Source organism: Bos indicus x Bos taurus, chromosome 21 (assembly GCF_003369695.1).
Source record: "Bos indicus x Bos taurus breed Angus x Brahman F1 hybrid chromosome 21, Bos_hybrid_MaternalHap_v2.0, whole genome shotgun sequence".
In the NCBI taxonomy this organism is placed as follows: Eukaryota; Metazoa; Chordata; class Mammalia; order Artiodactyla; family Bovidae; genus Bos; species Bos indicus x Bos taurus.
In genome coordinates this window covers 61123267-61141967 of record NC_040096.1, presented here as the reverse complement: position 1 = coordinate 61141967, position 18701 = coordinate 61123267, and the positions used below count along the sequence as shown (strand labels likewise).

Here is an 18701-nt window from a genome sequence, read left to right as displayed (position 1 = left end):
ACCCAACAGTTCCACTCTTGGGTCTATATCTGAAAAACCAAAAACACTAATTCAAAAAGATACATGTACCCCCTGTTCACAGCAGCATTATTTACAATAGCCAAGATATGGAAGCAGTCTAAAGTCCTTCAACAGATGCAGGGATAAAGAAGAATTCATATAGATAGATATATATTTGTCTGTGTGTACATTGGAATACTGCTGCTGCTGCTGCTGCTAAGTCGCTTCAGTCGTGTCCGACTCTGTGTGACCCCATAGACGGCAGCCCACCAGGCTCCCCCGTCCCTGGGGTTCTCCAGGCAAGAACACTGGAGTGGGTTGCCATTTCCTTCTCCAATGCATGAAAGTGAAAAGTGAAAGTGAAGTCGCTCAGTCGTGTCCGACTCTTTGCGACCCCTTGGACTGCAGTCTACCAGGCTCCTCCGTCCATGGGATTTTCCAGGCAAGAGTACTGGAGTGGGGTGCCATTGCCTTCTCCGACATTGGAATACTACTCAACTATAAAAAAAGAATGACATTTTGCCATTTGTAACAACATGGATAGACTTACTATGCTGGGTAAAATGAGTCAGACAGAGCAGGACAAATACTGTCTAATATCACTTATATGTGGGATCTAAAAAATACACAAACTAGTGAATATAACAAAAAGGAAGGAGACTCACAGAACTAGAGAAAAAACTAGTGGTTACCAGTGGGGAAAGGGAAGAGGGAGGGGCTAGATAAGGGTAGGGAATTAAAAGGTACAAACTATTAGGTAAAGTCAAGGCTATGGTCTTCCCAGTGGTCACGTACGGTTGTGAGAGCTGGACCATGAATAAGGTAGAGCACCAAAGCATTGATGCCTTCCAACTGTGGTGTTGGAGAAGACTCCTGAAAGTCCCTTAGTCAGCAAGGAGATCAAACCAGTCAATATTAAGGGAAGTCAATCCTGAATTCTCGTTGGAAGGATTGATGCTGAACCTGAAGCTCCAGTACTTTCGTCATCTGATGTGAGCAGCTGACTCATTGGAGAAGTCCCTGATGCTGGGAAAGATTGAAGGCAGAAGGAGAAGAGGGCGTCAGAGGATGAGATGGCTGGATGGCATCATCGATGTAATGGACATGAACTTGAACAGATTTCAGGAGATGGTAAGGGACAGGGAGGCCTGGTGTGCTGCAGTCCATGGGGTCACAAAGAGTCAGACACGACTAAGTAACTAAACAATAACATTAGGTATAAAATAAGCTATAAGGATATATTGTGCAACACAGGAAACACAGCCAACACTTTATAATAATGGCAAGTAGGGTATAACCTTCAAAAATTGTGACTCATAACATTATACACTTTTATAATATTGTACATCAATTTTGGGCTTCCCTGTAGCTCAGACAGTAAAGAATCCTGCAGTGCAGGTAACCTGGGTTCGATCCCTGGGTTGGAAAGATCCCTTGGAGAAGGAAATGGCAACCCACTCTAATATTCTTGCCTGGAAAATCTTGTGGACAGAGGAGTTTGTCGGGCTACAGTCCATGGGGTCACTAGAGTTGGATACAACTTAGTGACTAAACCACCACATCAACTATCCTTCAATTTAAAAAATTCTCTCCTTCAGGAGTACCTGTTGCTAAATTAATTTAGCAAGGAAGCCAATAGACTGAGGTGGCCCTAGCACCTTAGCAGCCTCGATGAGCAAACCCAAACCTAAAGAAACTAATCACAAATAGTCGATAGACCCTCCCAAATAAGGGAAATGCTTTCGCTGCAGCCAATCAAATAATTGCATGCTTCTGGCTTTTCTCTTCCCTGGTCACCTAGACGGTAAAGAATCTGCCTGCGATGTGGGAGACCCAAGTTCGATCCCTGGGTCAGTTAGATCCCCTGGAGAAGGGAATTTCTTCTTGCCTGGAGAATTCCACAGAGGAATCTGGCAGGCTACAGTCCATGGGGTCACAAAGAGTTGGACATGTTGCTGCTGCTGCTGCTAAGTCGCTTCAGTCGTGTCCGACTCTGTGCAACCCCATAGACAGCAGCCCACCAGGCTCCCCTGTCCCTGGGATTCTCCAGGCAAGAACACTGGAGTGGGTTGCCGTTTCCTTCTCCAATGCATGAAAATGAAAAGTGAAAGTGAAGACACTCAGTTGTGTCCAACTCTTAGCGACCCCATGGACCGCAGCCTATCAGGCTCCTCCCATCCATGGGATTTTCCAGGCGAGAGTATTGGAGTGGGTTGCCATTGCCTTCTCCCAGTCAGACATGACTGAGCAACTAATACTTAAGCTGTAGCCAGTCAAATAATTGCCTTGCTTCTGAGTTTTCTCAGTCTTGCCCCTAGTTTCTGTTAGTGGATCTCCTAACCACTTGGAATTTGGTGCTGCCCAACATGAATAGATTCTTTTTTTTTTTTGTCTGCCTAGCCATGGGGATCTTAGGATTTGAACCCGGGCTCTTGGCAGTGAAAGCACACAGTCCTAACCACTGGACCTCCAGGGAATTCCCAGTATGAATTGATTCTTGCTCACATAAACTCTTAAATATTTTCATATGCCTCTGGGTATGTTGTAACATTATCCATAGGTATATCCACTAGTTTGATCTCACTTCCTGTTTTAGGTAAATTTCAGATCAGTTCTCCCCTGGTTCTAATTTGCCTGGTGTTCCTGGGATGGCTCTTTGGTAAGGTATATGGCATGAAAGTCCCGCCCCTGGAGATCAAGGGTGCATCTCACTGACCAGAGACTGCCCAGATGGCTTCCTCCGCTTGCTGGGGGTTCTCAGTGATGTTATAAATGATAACATCACATTCCAGCAGGCGCAAGAGAAGGTCTTCTTGAGAGATGCCCTGAAAAAGAAAGTTGACAGTAATTTGTTGCAAGAAGCAATGTCACCTTAATATTTAGATGGGAGTGACAATTTCCAGATGAGAAATGCCGCCTGGATAGTCCCCCAAGAAGAAAAAATCACAGAAGGATTTTATTTTATTTTTTTAATTTAAAATGAAATCTTGGCTCTCTTCTGTGTGTAGTTTTCAAATAACAAAGTTTATGAAAATAGCCGGGAACAGATGAATAAGAAAATTACATAAAGATCTTAGGTACTATTTCTGCCTTCTGTTTAAACCGTGATTCAGGAGGGAAGAATTAGAACACACTAGAAGAAAATGTGTGAAGCATTTAAAACAAACTCAATCTTTGAGGAAGTTTCTTTGAGCCGTTATAGATCATGAATGACTCAGAAGTGCTGATAAGTGATTAATGTGGATTATTTCAGAATCCTCAAGGTGGAACAAACCTGGTCTCAAAATGTAAGGTAACTTATCACAGTTGACAGCTGGGAGTATTTAAAAAATACAGAATTTAAAAAAAATTTACTTATTTTTGGCTGTGCTGGGTCTTTGTTGCTCTGTGGGTTTTCCTCTAGTTTGGAGAGCGGGGGCTAATCTCTAGTGGCCATGGGCAGGCTTCTCAATGCACAGGCTCTAGGGTGTGTGGGCTTTAGTAGTTGGGTTCCATGGGCTTAGTTGCTCCGTGGCATGTGGGATCTTCCCAGATCAGGGATCAAACCCGTGTCTCCTGCATTAACAGGTGGATTCTTTAACCACTGAGCCACCCGGGAAGCCCCACAATACAGAAACTTCTAATGTTAAAAAGAAAAATTTCTTATATGATATGAAAGTAACTTTGACGATCATTGTGTTTAACTAGTTATTCCCTGCTGTGTGGTGCCAGCAGATTTTGGGAGTACTGTACTGAGGGTGGGTATCAACCATAAAAGGACCAGGATTTGCACTGGCTGCTATTCCTCCTGTCTCAGGGGTCAGATATTCCTCCATAGATCCTTGATTGGTTGCATGAGAGCAGGACACTTTAGATCAAACTTGATCTCTTTACCACAACTTCTTCTGGAGAATCACAAGAGGGGAGATGCCTTTCATCAGAGGTTGTGTGTGTGTGTGTGTTCAGTCGCTAAGTTGTGTCCGACTCTTCGGTCCCATGGACTGCAGCACAGTTAGGCTTGCCCGTCCTTCACTGCCTCTGGGAGTTTGCTCAAATTCATGTCCCTTGAGTTGGTGATGCTATCTAACCGTCTCATCCTCTGCTGCACCCCCCGACCCACCCCATCTCCTTTTGTCTTCAATCTTTCCCAGCATCAGGGTCTTTTCCAATGAGTCAGCTCTTCTCATCAAAGTATGGGAGCTTCAGCTTTGGCGTCAGTCCTTCTAATGAATATTCAGGGTTGATTTCCTTTAGGACTGACTGGTTTGATCTTCTTGCAGTCCAATGAACTCTCAAGAGTCTACTCCAGCGCCATAGTTGGAAAGCATTAGTTCTTTGGCGCTCAACCTTCTTTGTGGTCTAACTCTCACATCCATACATGACTACTGGAAAAACCATAGCTCTGATTAGATGGACCTTTGTTGGCAAAGTGATGTCTTGCTTTTTAATACACTGTCTAGGTTTCTCACATTCTTGTTAAATTCAACAGCAACATCCTAGCTTCTGGTGGTTCCCTGGCAATATTTGGTGTTCCCTGGCTTATAGAAACATCACCCACATCTTTACCTTCATCTTTACATGAAATTCTTCCTATACTCTGTCCAAATTTCCCCTTTTTTATAAGGACACTGAGCATACTGGATTAGAGACCCACCCAAATGACCTCCTTCTAACTCGATTTCTTCTGTAAAGACCCTATGTTCAAATAAGGTCTCCTCTGGAGGTCCTGGGGGATTAGGACTTCACATATTTTGGACAGGATTCAGCCCATAATATCATCCATTTGATTTCTTTTCTGGACTGAATGTGCAAGAGAGAAGATACTCTGAAAATCCTGATTCAAACATGGATTTTTGGAACTCCCTGGCTGGCCAGTGGTTAGCACTTTGCACTTTCAGTGCTGAGGGCCTGGGTTCAATCCCTGGTCAGGGAACTAAGATCCCACAAGATGCACATTACAGTAAAAAAAACAAAAACAAAAACTTTTCTTAAAGAAACAAAGATGGATTTTCACCTTGTCAACAGCATGACATGATACACCACGGTCCTGGTACGCCTGGGACTTACGTACAGTCAGCAAGGACATAGTGAGAAAGATTGGGGGATGGGAAGAAATTGAAGCCACGTGTTCCTGACACAGTGTGTTCTAGATCTCTTCCAAGACAAAGAAGATGAAGCATCTGTGAGTCCATGAAAGCATGTGAGATGTGTCCAGAAGAAAACATGTACACCCGGTAAGTCACAGTTGGACTGATTTAAGCTGAAACAGGCATATTTTCAAGAGAATGGTCATCCTATCAGATATGTGCATTCATTTGTTCCCCCAATAAATAATTGTGAGCACTGATTTTGACCCTAAGGAGAAAGGCAAAAAATGATGTATGACTGTTGATAATACGGAGCATTGGGTGTGCGTGTGTTGTTGGCAAAATTTTGGCAAATAAGTATGGTCTAATGTGGACAAGGATGCAACTAAGCACGTGAAGCTTTTGTACAAAGTAGAAAAAGCTAACCTGCTCTTGGACAAATGATGTGCCGCCCACTCCAGGACACACTGCAGCCAGCAGAACACGGTTCAGCCCCTACTCACGGCCACAGCTGAACATCCTTGTGCAGTGGGCAGCCTGTGCATTCTTTCAGGGCAGCCCCCAGTGTAGAAAGGGCTATCATAGAGGTACATTTGAGCTCTGATGGACCAGCGAGTATGTGATTATGACTCATAGGGACTGACATTTGAGCTGGGCTGACAGGGTGAATACAAGCTCCCTGAGCAGAGCCTAGGAAGTTCACAGACTAGCAGGCCGTTTGCTGAGCCAGGAAGAAGCTCCTTTCACAACCTGGGCCAGCCTGCTATCTTCCATTCTCCACTCTGTCTCACCTTTTATGCCATACTTGCTTCTTCCCTTGGCTCCCCTAGAATCCAAGCTCTAGCTGTACTGATGCTTTCTGTTCCAAAGCACACCATACCCTCACCTAGGTGTCCCCTTACCTGCTTGGTAAGTTCTACTCAGCCCTGCAGGCTCAGCCTCAGTCCCAGCATTTCCAGCAGTCCCCAAACTCCAAAAAGGAGGGCCAACTGTGTTGGATCTCCAGATCAGAGGAGCTGGGATGGGTCTTGATCTGCGGGATGGGGAGAAGTTTGGAGCTCACTTGTCTGGCTCTCTAGATAAGACTGAAAACTCAAACTGACCTTTGCAGAGTGCTCTGGACACGGCTGTACGCATGCCTCAGTCATCAAGTCACCGTTCTGCCTGGAGCTGCTAGTTTAGATCGAAGAGTCCCTGCTAGTCTGTGAGCCCTGCAGTCATCTTTGGGCCTTTAAAGTACTCCAGGGACATCCCTGGCAGTCTAGGAGCTAAGACGCTGTGTACCAAGGCAGGGGGTGCCGGTTGGATCCGTGGTCAGAGAACTAAGATCCCGCTTGCAGTGTAGCAAGGCCAAAGAAAGAAAGGGCTCAATACTAATTCACTGAATCAAATTCAGGTATAAATAGAGATCAGTGGTGAGGACCTGAACCAATGCAATTAGCCAGGAGAATGGAAAGGAGACATTCTTTAGAGAGCTATTCAAGAGATGGGTTGAGGCCTCCCTTCCCTCAGCTGGGTTAAGCTTCTCGGTCTTTCCGGGGAAGCTAAGACCGCGTTAGAGTGAGACCGTCATTTCACCCTGCGCTAGCACCGTGCCTGGCACCTGGGCCTAGGGCTCGCCCTCACCACGGCCTCGGTCTTGGAGCCCATCAGCGTCTACTCGGCCCTCATCCTGCATGAGGATGAGGTGATGGCTGCAGAGGATAACAATGCCCTCATTAAAGCAGTCAGTGTAAATGTTGAGCCTTCTGGCCAGGCTTGTTCACAAAGGCTTCGGCCAATGTCAGCATCGGGAGCTTCATCTGCAATGATGGGGGCGGGGAGCGGTAGGGATGGCAGGGGGCAGGGCTGGTAGACCTGCCCCAGCAGGGGGTCCTGTCCCCCCACCCCCACCACTGTTGCCCCAGCTGAGGAGCAGAAAGCAGAAGCAAAGAAGAATCTGAAGAGTCTGATGATAACATGGGCCTTGGTCTTTTTGACTAAGCCTCTTTGGTAATACGTCCAATAAAAAGCTGAGCTCTTAAAAATTAGAGAGAGCTGGGTTGAGGATCTCATGACCAAGAGGATATGAGATGCAGTGGTGCCAGCAAGGACGTCACCAGCCATCCGGCTCTACAAGGATGAGGTCATTAGCTATTGCGCTTGCTGACCTCCAACACCCCTGAACGGAAATCAGCGGGGAGGTCAGGAAGGAGGCATCTCGTGCTCAGGGAAAAACCAACAGAACAGGCCTTCAGAGAGATAAGTATTTTCAGGAGAAATTTTTATGACCCCATTATCTTGCATGTTCTAATACCTAGAAAAGCACCGAAATCAGTAATGGAGACATCTGCTCCTCCTGACTAGCAGCGACATTTTACTGAGATGTGTTAATTGCACATACTTAATTGCATGTGTTTAATTGCACTTACTCCCCCTTCACTCAAATCACATACATACTGCTTTGACTGTGTGGATCACAACAAACTGGAAAATGTTTCAAGAGACGAGAATACCAGACCACCTGACCTGCCTCCTGAGAAACGTGTGCAGGTCAAGAAGCAACAGTTGGAGCCAGACATGGAAAAACAGACTGGTTCAGAATTGGGAAAGGAGTACGTCAAGGCTGTATGTTGTCAGCCCTGCTTATTTCACTTACATGCGGAGTTAAATAAGCCACCTTAATGCCACCTACATCTTTGGAGCAGGTCCTCAGAGCTCTCTGTGTGTTTCTCAGGTTATAGTCATCAGTAAACCCCAAATAAAACTGAACTCACAGCTCTCACACTCTGAGTAGTATTTTTTTTTTCCCAGTTAATAGTAGGGAGGCAGAAGCCCATAGCAATACCAGGCTCACAGCTGTGATGGGGGCAAGTGCATGATGAATGGTATAAAGGACACTTGGTTGTCTACAAACATCCATTCCCTCTTCCTCTTTCCCAACAGATCCCGAATTTTGTTAAACTACTCCCCTTCTCAGCCTGTGGGAAATTAACTTCATCCTCTAACTTCAAGTAAGGGCCTTACTGATTCCAGATAAGAGACTGGTTCAGGAACAGGCAAGTGACTCAACTGCAGACAGTGAGTGTGGGGTACTGCTGGAAAGTTCACCCTCCTTTCTATAAGAACTTCTGAAAGTTTTCTTCATCAGGGTGTGGCTGTGTAGGTGTGCAGAACCCTGGAATGCTGCAGCCTTGCTGCCAACCTGAGGAATGAAGTCACCCTCAGAGAAAGACAGAGCCGAGGAAAGGGCTGGAAAAGGGCTACCATCCCTGGATCACACCAGGCCTGAAGCAGGTTCTTCCTTGAGACCACCAGCCACATAAGCTAATGAATGTCCTTACTGAATAAGCCAGTTTACATCACCCCTTTCCCCACTATGACTCGCAACCCCAAATAGTCCAAAGAGATACAGACAGTGAGGCCCCTAACACAAAGCAGGGCAGAGTGGTTTTGTAGAGGAGTGTGAGAGACTTCGTTTTGGATATGATGATGTAAAAGTGCTGCCGGACATCTGGGGAGAGGCTACAAAGCAGTTGGATGTGTGCTCAGTCAGCAGGGCTGGGAAAGGATCAGAAAGGCATTGTCTTGAAGCTGAAGCTACAGGACTGGATAAGAGTTAGGAAGAATGCCTGTTAGGAGAGGGGAGGGAGCTCTGGAAAAAAACATTTAAAGAGAAGGAGCGGATGCACGTGGGCAGTCAGCCAGGTGCTGCTGCAGGGAAGTGGGGAAGAGAGACCATGGCCAGGATACGTCCTGTGAAGGGGTGCGGGCTGGAGAGTGCAGGAGTGAGGCCTGTGAGGGTGCTGAGCCCTCTCCCAAGCCCAGTGGTGGCAGGGCCAGGGGCAGAGAAGAGGCAGGAGGTGTGTGTGTGTGTGTTTCCCAGTGGGAAGATGTCAGCATATGTGGAGTAGAAAGAAAGAAGTGGCAAGTGAAGACACAGAAGAGGGCTTCCCTGGTGGTCCAGGGCTTCAGACTCTGCTTTGCAATGCAAGGGACACCGGTCAGATCCCTGGGCAGGAAGAGCCCACATGCCCCGGGGCAACACAGTCTGTGCATCATGGCTACCGAGCCAGCACTCTAGAGCCCAAGAGTCGCAACTACTCAGCCTGCACACCCAGAGCCTGTGCTCTGCGACAAGAGAAGCCACTGCAAGGAGAAGCCTGAGCAACTAGAGAGTAGGCCCCCACTCGCTGCAACTAGAGAAAGCCTGTGCTCAGCAAGGAAGACTCACCACGGCCAAAAATAAAACAAATCAACCTTTAAAAAAAAGAAAGAGCCAGAGAGGGTGAAAAGGGGTTAAGTGGTGAAGTTCCCAAAGTTGGTGGGAGGGGATGCATTCATTCAGTTATGAGTACTTATTAAGGGCCAGTGCTGTCTGTCACCATTCACGGATACACATGAGAATAAACGGGGTGCTATGTCCACATTCAAGGAACAGATAGTCACAGTCAGTGTAATCAATAGACAATAGACACATAACAATAGACACATAATAACAATGGGGTGTAAAAAGTGTAAAAGGATCTAGACAGGCAAAGAGCTCAGAATCTATACTAGGAGTGGGGAATCATGAAGGGCTTCCTGGAAGAGACAACATTCTGTGTTAAAGCATGAAGGATATATAGGGAGGGAAGTGGGAAGCCTATTCCAGGGCTCAGAATGTGCAAAGCTGTCCCTTAGGATCTGGAGAATGGCAGGCAGGGTGATGGGAGAGGTTAGCCTGGGAGGGCTGCCCTCCCTGGAGGTACTTAAATGTCTCAGGATGAGGGTTGTATAGACTCTGTTTTTTAAAGGCAGCATTACTTCTCAATAAGACAGCAATGTAATGGTATGTTGCTCTCCAGTGGCTTATTACCAAAGGAGGTGTCTTTCAAAATAACACCCTTCATGGTCCAGAGTCATGTTAGGGTGAGGCAGGGCAGAATGCATTTTAAACACAGGATAGAGAATTTTATGAGTCTGAAAGTTCAAGTGAGATCCACACCTTCTAACCTTCTAAGAATATCTCATTTATATCATTTAAGATTTTTGCTGCTTTTTCTTGGAGGGGATGGGGGGAAGGGGGTGCTCCCTGCAGCTTGCCAGCCCAGGAATGGAAGCTGTGCCTCCTGCAGAGGAAGCTCAGAGCTTCCTGGACCACCAGGAAGTCCCTGTAGGCAAACCTTTGAAGTGGAGAGATGAGAGGTGTTAGCCTCCATCACAGGGAGACCTGCTCCCTCCCAGCTTTCCCACGGTCTCATTGGCAGGAGAGAGGAGGTGAGAAGCAAACACATTGGCAGGGCATTTGAGCAGAGGGTGGTGCTTTCCTTTGTCCCCTCTTAGCAGCCCCCCTGGACTTACACAGTAGGTCTCCACAGCAAACTCGGGTCGGGGGATGTCCAGCTTGGAAACTGTGCCCACGATCTGGAACGTGCCTTCCTTCAGTTTGGCCATGGAGGCTTCTGGCATCGCTGATTTATTTTCATCGTCCTCTTCCTCCTCCTCTGTAATTTCTTCAAGTGAAGCCCCGACAACACAGTTAGAAAGAAACTGCAACAAAGAGAAATTTCCTGAACACTAAGAACAGCTCAGAATGGAACCAGAATGAATGATGATTCTAAAAGCTGACCTTTATTGAAGGCTTGATAGTGGTTCCACTTGTACAAAGCCAGAGCTTTTGACACTGGTATCTCACTGAAACTGGTTTAATTCCCACAAGAATACAGTGAAACGGGTACTATATTATGAGTCCCCATTTTATAGGCAGGGAACTCAGGCTCAGAGAGCTTTAAGAGCTCATTAATGACATATTTAAAATTTTTTTAAAATTTATTTGACTGGGTTAGGATCTTCAGTTGCAGCATGCAGGATCTAGTTCCCTGACCAGGGATACACTCCAGGGAACCTGCATTGGGAGCACGGAGTCTTAACCACTGGCCCACCAGGAAAGTCCCTCATTAAGGACATTATCCTGCACTAGCAAAAGGCGGAGCTGGGCTAAATTCACCATGATGATTTTGTCTAACAGAAATGTAGACACGTGATGGGATCTGCTTAGGGAACTCAAATTTGCTAGTAGCCACATTAATAAAAATAAAAAGAAACAGGTGAATGTAGGTAATGCTTAAATTTTAAAAGAATTTAAGTATGTTTTAACTCAAGGTATCCAAGTTATTATCAGTTTAACATACCAATATAAACATTACTGAGATATTATATATTCTGTATTTCCCACAGTAAGTATTTGAGATTTGATGTGTATTTTACTCTTACAGCACAGATCCATTTAGACTAGACACGTGTAAACATCCAACAACTGCATGTGGCCAGTGGCTATGAATAATGAAAGAGAAGGAGGTTGGCAAAGTTTCTTTTCTTGTGTTTATAAAAGCTATCTTTGTGAGTGGTTTATGCAATGTTCATGAGTTTCATATATAAATAGAAGTAATTTTAATTTATAGATTAAACATATAATTCTTAGATTAAACATATGTAAATAATCATGATGATATTACTTCTTGGGAGTAAAAACATTACAAAACCAAATAAACAAAAAGTCCTTCCCCACTTATTTTGATTAAAAAAAACAAAAACAGTCCAAGTTAGTAGGCAAGATGTCAGGTTCAATCTCTTATTGGAATATATTTTCCCCAAATATGACATATATACTTTTGTTTACCTCTCAAACATGCAACTTCAATTTTATTATCCCATTTCACAGACGAGGAGACTGAGGCCCAGCAGTAAGCAATTTGCCCAAGATTGCATGGGGAAGGAGGGGGTATGCCAGATCTTCTGATACGATATTCTAAGTTGCACGGTTGCCACACGGCCCCTTTCCAGACTGGAGAAGGGGCTGGGGTGCATGGTCCAACTGAGGTCAGGAGACATGGTTTCCATGCCTTTTTTTTTTTTTTTAATGCTTTATATTTCTACTCCCATGTTGCTTAGTGCAGACAATGCAATTACTTGTAATTTGAGAAATTCAAGTCCTGCTTTGTTTAGGAATAACCAGAAAATTCTGTTATTGATCAGCTTTTGAAAAAATCTCTACAAACTAAAAGTTTTATTATAAAAATATGCTGTTGTAAAAAATAATCAGTGATCAAAATGGGGTAAAGTAAAAGGTTAAATTCTCTTCCCTCCCTCCCTCCCTCCCTCCTAATTTCAATCATGTCACCTCTATTTTTAAGTACTCCAGTGACTATCATTGTATTTAGAACATAAACTAAATTCCTGACAAAAGCCCCACAAGTTGTCAGTCTTTATGCTTGACTTTGCTTCACTGGGGCTTCCCTGGTGGCTCAGCTGATAAAGAATCTGCCTGCAATGTGGGAGACCTGGGTTCAATCCCTGGGTTGGGAAGATCCCCTGGAGAAGGGAAAGGCTACCCACTCCAGTATTCTGGACTGGAGAATTCCGTGGACTGTATAGTCCATGGGGTCGCAAAGAGTCGGACACGACAGTGACTTTCACTTGCTTCATTGAGCTTCCCTGAGACTCAGTGGGTAAAGGATCTGCCTGCAATGCAGGAGACACAGGAGACCCTGGTTTTGATCCCTGGGATGGGAAGATCCCCTGGAGGAGGAAATGGCAACCCACTCTAGTATTCTTGCCTGAAAAATCCCAAGGACAGAGGAGCCTGACAGGTGTAGGCCAAAGGGTCACAGAAGAGTTGGACGTGACTAAGCACACACACTTTGTGAATTCACACAGCAAATACTGATGAAGTGCTGGCTTTGTGTGAAGCACTGCTTAGTTGCTGGGCAGGGCCACCTTCTGACTTTCCTCCATAAAATATATTATTAATAAAAATGAAACTTTATGACTGTATTTTTATAAAGACACACAATCTTTGTTGCTAAATTTTAAATTTGCTTCCTTCCAATTTTTTTTTTTTTTTGCTTCCTTCCAAATTTAAGAGAAATTAAAACATTTTTATGGGCCCCAAAGTCCCATGGGTCCTGGACACGGTGACTGCTGTCCCCTGGGGCCCCTGATTCACTGCACCCTCGCCACTTTGACCTCTGCAACCTTTGCTGTGCCCTGTGGGAGCTAGTTCCTCGGGCTGGACCTTCATTCTGTACATGTCAGATTAAATGTCACCTCTCAAGAGTGCCCTTCATGCAACTCTATTTAAAGCAGCCACCCTCTCCTCCCCAAGTCTACAATTTCTATTCTCTTTCCTGCAGAGTACTTAGTAGGGATTGAAATATCTTGTTTATGTTAAAAATTATTTATTGTCTATTTCCTTCCAGAGAGGAAGGAGCCTCAAGGGCAAAAACTTTGTTGGGTCTTATTAACTGTGAATGCCATTTAGTAGGATGTAATGAATAAATGCAGATGACACCACCCTTGTGGCAGAAAGTGAAGAGGAACTCAAAAGCCTCTTGATGAAAGTGAAAGTGGAGAGTGAAAAAGTTGGCTTAAAGCTCAACATTCAGAAAACGAAGATCATGGCATCCGGTCCCATCACTTCATGGGAAATAGATGGAGAAACAGTGGAAACAGTGTCAGACTTTATTTTTTTGGGCTCCAAAATCACTGCAGATGGTGACTGCAGCCATGAAATTAAAAGACACTTACTCCTTGGAAGGAAAGTTATGACCAACCTAGATAGCACATTCAAAAGCAGAGACCTTACTTTGCAAACAAAGTTCCGTCTAGTCAAGGCTATGGTTTCTCCTGTGGTCATGTATGGATGTGAGAGTTGGACTGTGAAGAAAGCTGAGCGCTGAAGAATTGATGATTTTGAATTGTGGTGTTGGAGAAGACTCTTGAGAGTCCCTTGGACTGCAAGGAGATCTAACCAGTCCATTCTGAAGGAGATCAGCCCTGGGATTTCTTTGGAAGATCAGATAGATCAGTCGCTCAGTCGTGTCTGACTCTTTGCGACCCCATGAATCGCAGCATGCCAGGCTTCCCTGTCCATCACCAACTTCCAGAGTTCACTGAGACTCACGTCCGTCGAGTCAGTGATGCCATCCAGCCACCTCATCCTCTGTCGTCCCCTTCTCCTCCTGCACCCAATCCCTCCCAGCATCAGAGTCTTTTCCAATGAGTCAACTCATCGCATGAGGTGGCCAAAGTACTGGAGTTTCAGCTTTAGCATCATTCCTTCCAAAGGAAGGGCTATGGAGAAGGAAATGGCACCCCACTCCAGTACTCTTGCCTAGAAAATGCCATGGACTGAGAAGCCTGGTAGGCTACAGTCCATGGGGTTGCAAAGAGTCGGACACGACTGAGCGACTTCATTTCACTTCTCCCATAGTGTACATCCAAAGTTCAAAAAAAAAAAAAAAAAAAAAAAAAAAAAAAAAAAAAAAAAACAAAGGAAGGGCTGATCTCCTTCAGAATGGACTGGTGTCACCGTCTGCAGTGATTTTGGAGCCCCCAAAAATAAAGTCTGACACTGTTTCCCCATCTGTTTCCCATGAAGTGATGGGACCGGATGCCATGATCTTCGTTTTCTGAATGTTGAGCTTTAAGCCAACTTTTTCACTCTCCTCTTTCACTTTCATCAAGAGGCTTTTGAGTTCCTCTTCCCTTTTGCCATAACGGTGGTGTCATCTGCATATCTGAGGTTATTGATATTTCTCCCGGCAATCTTGATTCCAGCTTGTGTTTCTTCCAGTCCAGGGTTTCTCATGATGTACTCTGCATATAAGTTAAATAAACAGGGTGACAATATGCAGCCTTGACGTACTCCTTTTCCTATTTGGAACCAGTCTGTTGTTCCATGTCCAGTTCTAACTGTTGCTTCCTGACCTGCATACAGATTTCTCAAGAGGCAGATCAGGTGGTCTGGTATTCCCATCTCTTTCAGAATTTTCCACAGTTTATTGTGATCCACACAGTCAAAGGCTTTGGCATAGTCAATAAAGCAGAAATAGATGTTTTTCTGGAACTCTCTTGCTTTTTCGATGATCCAGTGGATGTTGGCAATTTGATCTCTGGTTCCTCGGCCTTTTCTAAAACCAGCTTGAACATCAGGAAGTTCACAGTTCACATATTGCTGAAGCCTGGCTTGCAGAATTTTGAGCAGTACTTTACTGGCGTGTGAGATGAGTGCAATTGTGCAGTAGTTTGAGCATTCTTTGGCATTGTGTAAAAGTGCAGCACTTTTACAGCATCATCTTTCAGGATTTGGAATAGCTCAACTGGAATTCCATCACCTCCACTAGCTTTGTTTGTAGTGATGCTTTCTAAGGCCCACTTGACTTCACATTCCAGGATATCTGCTTCTAGGTCAGTGGTCACACCATCGTGATTATCTGGGTCGTGAAGATCTTTTTTGTACAGTTCTTCTGTGTATTCTTGCCATCTCTTCTTAATATCTTCTGCTTCTGTTAGGTCCATACCATTTCTGTCCTTTATCGAGCCCATCTTTGCATGAAATGTTCCTTTGGTATCTCTGATTTTCTTGAAGAGATCCCTAGTCTTTCCCATTCTGTTGTTTGCCTCTATTTCTTTGCATTGATCGCTGAGGAAGGCTTTCTTATCTCTCCTTGCTATTCTTTGAAACTCTGCATTCAGATGTTTATATCTTTCCTTTTCTCCTTTGCTTTTCGCTTCTCTTCTTTTCACAGCTATTTGTAAGGCCTCCCTAGACAGCCATTTTGCTTTTTTGCATTTCTTTTCCATGGGGATGGTCTTGATCCCTGTCTCCTGTACAATGTCACGAACCTCATTCCATAGCTCATCAGGCACTCTATCTATCAGATCTAGGCCCTTAAATCTATTTCTCACTTCCACTGTATAATCATAAGGGATTTGATTTAGGTCATACCTGAACGGTCTACTGGTTTTCCCTACTTTCTTCAATTTAAGTCTGAATTTGGCAATAAGGAGTTCATGGTCTGAGCCACAGTCAGCTCCTGGTTTTGTTTTTGCTGACTGTATAGAGCTTCTCCATCTTTGGCTGCAAAGAATATAATCAATCTGATTTTGGTGTTGACCATCTGGTGATGTCCATGTATAGAGTCCTCTCCTGTGTTGTTGGAAGAGGGTGTTTGTTATGACCAGTGCTTTTTCTTGGCAAAACTCTATTAGTCTTTGCCCTGCTTCATTCTGTATTCCAAGGCCAAATTTGCCTGTTACTCCAGGTGTTTCTTGACTTCCTACTTTTGCATTCCAGTCCCCTATAATGAAAAGGACATCTTTTTTATGTGTTCTAAAAGGTCTTGTAGGTCTTCATAGAACCGTTCAACTTCAGCTTCTTCAGCATTACTGGTTGGGGCATAGACTTGGATTACTGTGATATGGAATGGTTTGCCTTGGAAACGAACAGAGATCACTCTGTCATTTTTGAGACTGCATCCAAGTACTGCATTTTGGACTCTTTTGTTGACCATGATGGCTACTCCATTTCTTCTGAGGGATTCCTGCCCGCAGTAGTAGATATAATGGTCATCTGAGTTAAATTCACCCATTCCAGTCCATTTCAGTTCGCTGATTCCTAGAATGTCAACATTCACTCTTGCCATCTCTTGTTTGACCACTTCCAATTTGCCTTGATTCATGGACCTGACATTCCAGGTTCCTATGCAATATTGCTCTTTACAGCATCGGACCTTGCTTCTATCACCAGTCATATCCACAGCTGGGTATTGTTTTTGCTTTGTCTCCATCCCTTCATTCTTTCTGGAGTTATTTCTCCACTGATCTCCAGTAGCATATTGGGCACCTACTGACCTGGGGAGTTTCTCTTTCAGTATCCTATCATTTTGCCTTTTCATACTGTTCATGGGGTTCTCAAGGCAAGAATACCGAAGTGGTTTGCCATTCCCTTCTCCAGTGGGCCACATTCTGTCAGATCTCTCCAGCATGACCGGCCCATCTTGGGTTGCCCCACGGGCATGGCTTAGTTTCATTGAGTTAGACAAGGCTGTGGTCCTAGTGTGATTAGATTGACTAGTTTTCTGTGAGTATGGTTTCAGTGTGTTTGCCCTCTGATGCCCTCTTGCAACACCTACTGTCTTACTTGGGTTTCTCTTACCTTGGGCATGGGGTATCTCTTCACGGCTGCTCCAGCAAAGCCCAGCCATCCCACGCTGAAGGTCAGGAAGGGTGGCGGTGAGGAGATACCCCTTATTCTTTGGAAGGAATGATGCTAAAGCTGAAACTCCAGTACTTTGGCCACCTCATGCAAAGAGTTGACTCATTGGAAAAGACTCTGATGCTGGGAGGGATTGGGGGCAGGAGGAGAAGGGGACGACAGAGGATGAGATGGCTGGATGGCATCACTGACTCGACGGACGTGAGTCTCAGTGAACTCTGGGAGTTGGTGATGGACAGGGAGGCCTGGCATGCTGCGATTCATGGGGTCGCAAAGAGTCAGACACGGCTGAGCAACTCAACTGAACTGCACTGAATGAATAAATGAATCCCATCCACCAGAGGTGATAATAGTTAAATGTCCTGTGTATCCTTTGAGACATTTTCTGTATGTAGATTATCTATCTATCTATCTATCTTCTTTGGGCTTTCTAGGTAGCACAGTGGTAAAGATTGTGCCTGCCAATTGCTGGAGACCAGGGTCTGATCCCTGAATTGGGAAGATCTGCTACAATAGGAAATGGCAACCCACACCAGTATTCTTGCCTGGGAAATTCCATGGACAAAGGAGGCTGGCGGGCCCCAGTCCATGGAGAGCTGGCCACAACTGAGCACACACACACACACACACACACTCATATACACATCTTCTCTATATTTGTATCTTTTTGAAAGATACAAATAATTTCATACTACCGGCTTCTCTGGTGGCTCAGTGGTAAAGCATCCGCCTGCCAATGCAGGAGAGGTAGGTCCCATCCCTGGATTGGGAAGATTCCCTGTAGAAGGAAATGGCAACCCACTCCAGTATTCTTGCGAGGGAAATCCCATGGACAGAGGAGCCTGGCGGGCTATACAGTCCACGGGGTCGCAAAAAAACTGGACACGACTTATCAACTGAACAACAAACACAACCCCTATCTTTTTGACGTTTTGTTACTGCATTTGGTTTTGAACTTTATCCGTCACTTTCCTGCTTGAGACTCCTCAGCGGGAGTGGAAAGAGAACCTGGTTAGAAGCCGGAGATCTGAGCCCCCAGCTCGCTAAGTAGTCTTGGGCAAGCCCCCAATTCCTTCTGAGCTTCAGTTTCCGCCCCTAAACAAGGGAGAAACCCGGACTGGACCGGCTGTCTCCAAAACCCTGGTCTTCCAGGTCTGGCGCTGGTCTAGCCTGGAGGCGGACTGGGGAGCCGGGGCACTGCCTGTGTCCCGGACGATGGAGGGTCCCTTAGGGGAGACCCTGAAAAAGTCCGCGGCTAAGGTGCAACCGGGTTTGAGGGCCTGGAGCCGGGACTGGGGGAGCTGGGGGCTGGGGTTCAGCTTTGACCCACCGCCGCTTACCTTCCCGATGTTTCTGCTGCTGTATGAGTCCAGCAGGTTTATAAACACCCTCTGGATCCGGATAGCTTTCTCCGCAGGGGCAGCACTTTCCTCTTCTTCAGCCATGGTGGGAGCCGCGCTGGTTGCTAAGAAGAAAGCGTCCCTTTGGTTGCCAAGGAGGTGGGTGGGGCCGCGGCCCTAGAACCCCGGAGCCCAGGCGGCCCTTCCGGGGCGGGGCCTAGGGCGCGGGGCGGGGCCTCCGCTTTCCCGCGCCCTGAGATTTCCCCCCCTAGGGTG

At 45.6% G+C, this 18701-nt stretch overlaps 1 protein-coding gene and 1 pseudogene across 1 annotated transcript in view; one reads left to right on the top strand and one right to left on the bottom strand.

Moving 5' to 3' along the window:
* AK7 (adenylate kinase 7) overlaps positions 1-18572 on the bottom strand; it is a 68229-nt gene extending 49657 nt beyond the window's left edge. The window contains exons 1-3 of the mRNA XM_027521395.1: positions 18426-18572; positions 10389-10577; positions 2717-2825 (exon numbers count right to left, since the gene is read on the bottom strand). Coding sequence (XP_027377196.1) covers positions 2717-2825; positions 10389-10577; positions 18426-18530 — 403 coding nt within the window. The 5' untranslated portion in view covers positions 18531-18572. The remainder of the gene's footprint in view (positions 1-2716; positions 2826-10388; positions 10578-18425) is intronic.
* On the top strand, positions 5185-7191 carry LOC113880063 (annotated as a pseudogene).
* Positions 18573-18701: the final 129 nt, after the last annotated feature.